Source organism: Hipposideros armiger, unplaced genomic scaffold, assembly GCF_001890085.2.
Source record: "Hipposideros armiger isolate ML-2016 unplaced genomic scaffold, ASM189008v1 scaffold_70, whole genome shotgun sequence".
Taxonomy (NCBI): Eukaryota; Metazoa; Chordata; class Mammalia; order Chiroptera; family Hipposideridae; genus Hipposideros; species Hipposideros armiger.
In genome coordinates, this window is record NW_017731420.1 from 1,843,173 (window position 1) to 1,850,031 (window position 6,859).

General features: G+C 37.3%; 1 protein-coding gene across 6 annotated transcripts in view; it reads left to right on the forward strand.

Moving 5' to 3' along the window:
* VPS13B (vacuolar protein sorting 13 homolog B) overlaps positions 1-6,859 on the forward strand; it is an 810,211-nt gene that overhangs the window by 37,593 nt on the left and 765,759 nt on the right. For all 6 annotated transcript variants that reach the window (XM_019642540.1, XM_019642536.1, XM_019642534.1 and 3 more), the window contains exon 4: positions 4,618-4,738. In XM_019642540.1, the coding sequence (XP_019498085.1) occupies positions 4,618-4,738 (121 nt within the window). The remainder of the gene's footprint in view (positions 1-4,617; positions 4,739-6,859) is intronic.

A 6,859-nucleotide genomic window follows, 5' to 3' on the forward strand; every position in this document is an offset into this window, starting at 1 on the left:
CGATGTTTCCAGTTACCTAGTCTGCCATATTTTCAGAAGCATAAATCCTTTTGTTTCTTTTTATTGGAAGTGTAGTGACTTCAATTATCACTTCTATTTGGACGAGTCCCATATCTTTAACTGATTGCTATTTTGATCGTTACTAGTACATATTCTGTTCCCTTGTGGCCATATATATTGGTATGATATACCACATATCCAAATTTGAATCCACTATTTTACTTGAAAAATCAGATTGAAAAAAATCAGTTGGTTATTTCTTAGCTAGTTTCTTATATGATTCATGCTCAAGCGTCTCTCTTTTTACCCTGAACTTTTCAAAGCTCATTAGCATTGTTTTGCAAAGTTACAGCAGATATAAAAGAGCATTTTTATTTTCTTAGGACACTGAGAAGATGGTTGTTTCATAGACTGAATTGGGATGTGAAGGACAGGATTTATTCGGGGAATGGGGGTAAGGGAAAGGAACAGCGTCAGTTGCAGAGTTAATGAGTTTTGTTTTAAACATGTTGAATTTGAGGTCCTAGCATTTAAAAAAATTCTCATAGATACTTTCCTCATCATTTAGTTTCTAAACTTTTATAATAATCTGTCAGTTGTTGGTATCTCTGCTTTTGCTTTCTGTCACAACCAAAAGATTCTTTTTCCTGAATGAAGTACTTCATCTTGTTAGTCTGCCACTTATAAGTTTCTTTTGCTCGCCAATATGTAGAATAAAGGCTAAATCTTGGAATGATATAGAGGAAATGGCAGAGACCATTTGCTCTAGGCTCTTTTTACTGCCTAATATTTCATTGCTCTCTAATTTTACCTAAGTTGGACCACTTATCTCTTTTCAATAAGACACATGCTTTCTTCCTTCCTACCTTTCTTTGTTCAAACTCCCCCCCCCCCTTTTTTTTTTTCAGGGCAGTCTTTTCAAACCTCATGTTCTTTGAGATGGTTTCTTTGCGGCTCAAGCTCGCTGTGATCGCTTCCTTCTCAGAATACGTGGTGCTTAGTACTGTACCGTTTAGGTGGGCTTTTCTCATAGGGATGGCAATAGAGAAACTGGTGAGAATTATGCCTTTTAATAACAGTGTGATTTTGAACTGTTGACTTAATCTCTTTATGCCTTAGTTTCCTCATCTTTAAATGCGGAATAGTGTCTAATTCATAGGGCTGTTAAGAGGATTAAGAGATATGAATGTAATGTGATTGTTAGCAGTCACATTGTTGGAAGTGTCATAAATAAAAAGATTGTGTTCTTTTGTCTCTTCTTTCTCCCTCCTTGTCTTCTGTCCCTTTCACCCTGCTTTCGCATCTTTCTTTCACATTTAGTGGTTACAGGAAGAACTTTTTGGTCAGACAAATCTGGTGTTCACCCCATGTCTCTCATTTCTTGTCTTTTTGGCTTTGGAAACTGTTAAGCCCTGATTTCCTCATCCTTAACATTACTGAGGCCTGCACAGATAAGTGCTCAATAGAGGTCACTGTTGTTTCTTTGTGACATATATAATTGTTGACTAACTTAAATTGCTCTTAATCTTTTTGTGCATATAAGTATCATTCCTCAAGTAGATACTGAATTACCTGGATAAGGGCACCACCTATTTATACTACTTATTTTCTTTCAAAGTGCCTAACACATACTTTTCTTTGATCAGGTATTCCTTGTTGAGGGAAGTTATGTATAAGAAGAGAAAGTACAGTTTTATTAGTCTGTTCAAGCACCCAATTGCCCCTGGTGAATCATGCTAAAAATCAGATGGTAGAATGTGGCTTAGGCCAGAATGCCTCAATGTATATTTTTGTTCTTTCTTAATTTCGGCCTGTTTCACCTTCCAAATCTAAGAGTGGATCTGATCACTTCAATTCAATAGTTTAAGAAGAGGGGAAGAGGAGAGGTTAACAATATGATGTACAGCTACTGATATGGAAGAAAGGGATGTCATAGGCAATAATAAAGAACAAATTTTCCCTAATGTATTGCTATTAACTGGCATAGTTTGATTATACTCTGCCTGGAGCAGGATCCTGGGTCAGATGTGTGTAACAAGAAGCCAGAGGAGAGATGGCCAATGATTGCATCATCTGGGGAAAATGGCTCTGGTCCTGTTACTAAGTAGCAGGGATCTCAGAGATAGAAGAGTGGCCCCACTACACAGGTGTTTACAGTTAGTACAGTGATCTTTTTCATTATTAAAATGTAGGTTAGCCTGTCTGGTTAGCTAATCGTCCTTTTGGGAGGATCAAGTTAAAGAATGCAAGGGAGTGTCCACTCTCTTCTCTTCTTCTCCAGGCTATCATAACCCTTATCCTCACCCTTGGTGAGTGAGAAGATGGAAGCAGGTTCTGTGGGCTAAAGTTGATGTGTTAAGAGATTGGCTCATACACGTTCCTCCTTAAGTGTACTTGGCATTTTCTTAATGACTAAAATTAAGTTTATTAATATTGCTGTGAGGGTAGAGGTGAGCCAGGGATTCCCATTTTTATCATGAAAGCAAGAAAATGTGTTTTCCCTGGCTCTCTCTTGTGTTCTCCAAGTGTGTACCTCTGTTTTGGTGACTTTATTTGGCTCTGATTCCCTGAACTACAGTGTTAATCTTACACATTTTCTTATTGCATCTGACAATTGCTGTTGCACTTGCTACTGGAGAGGATAGAGGTGAATGTCCCCAAGAGCTTTGTAGCAGTTCATTTCCTAGGCCCTCACACTCTGTTTCAGGAGCTTTTGGTGACTAGAGCTGCCAGGTGAGCCTTAGTCCTTTTCTGTTTTAGGCTGAAGAGCATAAAGCACATTGCTTCTTAGTTCCACCTTCAACTTCTTTTTAACCTCTTTTGCATTTTAACCTCTTTTTAATCAAGGACTTGGGATGATTCATTTACCTGTTTTAAGTTTTGTTCTCAATCTTATTCATACCACTGTGAATCCGGGAGTTGGTGGTTTTCGAGTTTGAATTGACTGACCCTATGAAGGCTAAGGTGAAAAGTATGATACATGATCCCATGATCTGTCAGTATGAAAGTAATGGATCTATTTACATACAGTGTTTGCCACATTTTCCCTCTCTTAGGAACTTTTGTAAGGAAATGACATTTTTGCTTGTTTCATGAGGAGCAAAGGGCAGTATTTTCAGAAATAGCTATGTGGTCCCCAAGAGAAAACATTCTTTTGCCATGAAATATACTTACCAGACATTTTGGAAAAATTGCAACCTAAATAAGAAAGATATTAACTGTAATGTGTTTGGGGTTAAAAATTATCTCAAAACATTTGAGCTAGTATATTTGAGAACAGAGTTTCTTTTATTAGAATCAGAGACTTTCAATAAAGTAAAATGTGGAATAGTCTAAAGTGATGCAAACTGGTTAAAAGCAGATGAACTCAAACTAATGATGGAAGTAATTCCAGTTTTAATAGTAAATGTTGTCATTCTTGTTTTGCTTTATTTTTTATTTAATTTAGTTGGGTCAGGTTTGAATGGAAGCTAACTTGTAATTGATACAATTAAAATGTAATTGAAATGAAAACAAGTTCAAATTATCAAAAGGATTATTTTCTAATTATACTGTATATGCAACCATAATTTCCTAACCACAGTTAAGAAAGAAGTGTTTACACATTTGGTAATGTTTGTTTCATAGTATATGTTCTTATGAGTACCACTATTAATGCTCATTTTTAAAGCACACTAAGATTTCAGGTTTATTATAATTTTGTTTAAACAAAATTATTTAGTTTGTTTTTCTTTTGAATAATAAAAACATGTAGTTTGTAGGGAAGCTTTATTCACTATTTGTCTTTTTAAAACTATTTGAAAACTCATATTTAGCCTATGTACTTTACCCTTTTTTGCTGCTAATAATTTTTTAAAAATAAAATAAAAATAACTTTTTCTTTTTTTTGCTTTGAAATGTTTGTCATCTTATGCATGCCAGATTTATTGGACTGCAGTAGTTTTAGTGCATTTTGGCTGCAATGTTTATTATGACATCACTGTAATCTATATACAGTATGTGATTTCAGATGGTTTTAGTGTTAAATATTTTCATAATTATGCTAGTTTTGGCAGTTCACTTGGAACTTTTTCACATCTCTTTAATGAACATGTTTTACTTCTGGGCTTTTGAGACAACCATATGTTTGAAAAATTAATAGTCTGCTTTTAATGTTAACATTCTGCAGAAGTGTATGACTGCAGACATTTTTAAGATGTAAGTTGAACTAAAAGTAATTATAGTAAGATTTTATTCACAGTAGTAGTCTTTTAGTATTTAGAGACTATAACATCCCCCCAAATTAACAGAAGATGTCATTATAAAGATTGAGTAGTGAAGTTGTTTTGTAGAATACAACACTGAAGTTTGTTTTGCATTAACTTAAAATGAGTATAAGTTCATGCAAAATTTTTTTTTGTTATTTATGATAGCAGATCTTCTGCTTTTTGGTTGTATTGAAGTTTCAAACAAAGTTTTCCTTTTGCTAATATATCACTAGCATCTGAAGCCATGCTATCTTGTAAAAGATTCATTTTTATTATTGTATCATTCTCTTTGTATGCTGTTGAATAAAAAGTTTTGTTTTCTAAAGGAGGTTACTGTTCTTATTTGCCTCTTTCTTTAAAATAAATATAGGATGACCATGAGAGCTGTGGGTCTAATTCTACCAACCGTAGTACTACTGAGAACACAAAATCATCAGTAAAACCTCGAAGAATTCAGCAGGCTGCTCCCACAGATCCTGATTTACCACCAGGTAATTTCTAATGGGATTGACAGAGCCAAAATTTCAATTAACCTGTAAATCTCAATTAACCTGTATTAAATTAACCTGTAAATTAAAATGTGGCTTGTTCTTATTGCTATTAATTCGTTGTAGCCCTTTGTAGAATATACACTTTAAGTATTCTTTTTTTTTTTTAAAGATTTTTATTGGGGAATTGGGGGATGGGAACAGTGCTGGGGAATTGGGGGAAGGGGAACAGACAAGTTGCTGTCCTTTTGTTCTTCAGTCTAGTTGTGGAGGACGTTGCTTCACTGGCCCAAGTTGGCACCATCATTGCGCTCTTCTGGGGCGAGGCAGATCAGTCGCCGGCTTCTGGATGGCCGCTCACGGCAGCTGCTGGCCACTCATGCTGGCAGCTGGTGGCCACTCACGCTGGCTGCTGGCTATACATGGTAGCCCATGGCAACCCACTGCAGCAGGGGCTGCAGCCTACACCATCGCCGGTGACTCACGGCATCCCAGCTCCAGGTTGAGCTGTTGTTCAGCATCTTAGCTGTAGAGGGCAGTGTCACTGGCCCTCATGTGGGATCCGAACTGGGGCCCTCTGGCTCAGAGCTGGTGTCCCAAGCCAGCCCTTAACCAACATGCCACTTGGCCAGCCCCTCAGTATTCTTTAGTGCTATAAAATATTCAGACTGTATATGCATGGGCATTTACTGCATAAATTCAGAACAGATTGAGTCCAGAGCCTTTACAAATGTTCTTCATTCAAATTTTGATCTCTTTTGCAGCAGGTTGTTTCCTAAGTTTCTTTTTTACATCCCCTCCAGGTGAAAACTTGCCTCTGATTTCCCACTCATAGTCTCTTTGTTCCCCTTGCTTCTTGATAAACAGAGGAAAGACACTATATTGTTTTGAGTTTCCGAAAACTATAAAATTCACTAACAGAATCACAATAACAGAATTTTGTAACTTGGAGAGACCATCTCTTCTATTATCTGACATTTTATTTACCTGGAACAGTGGTGACTTATACATAAAAGTTCCTTGATAAATATTTAATGAAGGAAAAAACAATGATCATTACATGTTAGCTCTGTGGCCAAAGTGCATTGCTGCCTTTTTATAGTTAGGAGTTGTTTATCAGTGACTTCTCTTTTGATTTTATTTATCCATCACTTCTTTTTTTCTGAGGTGAAGGTGACATTGGTATACACTTGTTTTTTTGTGCCAAAGGTTTGTAGGCTTTTTGTTGGTTTTGACCTAGTTGATTATTGACAGTCTTTTGACACCATTTGCTTTACCTTGAAGAGGCTGGAGTAAGGTACACCATTTCATAGCCCTCCTTACATTTGAACTGAACACTTGTAAGTCGTGTTACAGTGATGTTATTGCTGATGCTTTGTATGCTTCAGAACTCTCTCTACAGGCCTCAGTAATCTCCCTGGCTTTAGACTAGATTAATTACTATAGCTGGAAAAGGTGCCAGAAGATATTTTGCTACTGAACATTTCTAATTCTACTTAGAATAATATGATGGTTGTGGAACTTTCTAAATTTTTTTTTTACTAATTACCTCCTTGCGAACAATCCCTGGTGTATTAAATTAACCTATAAATTAAACTGGCTTGTTTTTATTAATTGGGTAACCTGAAAATTAAACTGGCTTATTTTTATTAATTGGGTAACCCCAGAAATTGTAAAATTTCTGATTACATAGCCCCTCAGAACTTCTTTGTTTTTAAAGATTTTATTGGGGAGTTGAGGGAAAGAACAGCATTGGGGAATCGGAGAAGGAGAACAGACAAGTTGCTGTCCTTTGGTTCTTCAGTCTAGTTGTGGAGGACATCGCTTCACTGGCCCATGTTGGTATTGTGATCATTGCGCTCTTCCCGGGTGAGGCAGTCACTCACTGGCCATTGGACGGCTGCTCACGGCAGCTCACGCCAGCTGCCAGCCGCTAATGCTGGGTGCCAACCATTCACAGTAGCTTACAGCAGCCCACGGCAGCCCCACTGCAGCCTACGCCATCACTGGTGACTCACGGCAGCCCAACTCCAGGTCAAGCTGTTGTTCACCATCTTAGCTGTAGAGGGCGCAGCGTCACTGGCTCATGTGGGATCCGAACTGGGGCCCTGCTGCTCAGAGCTT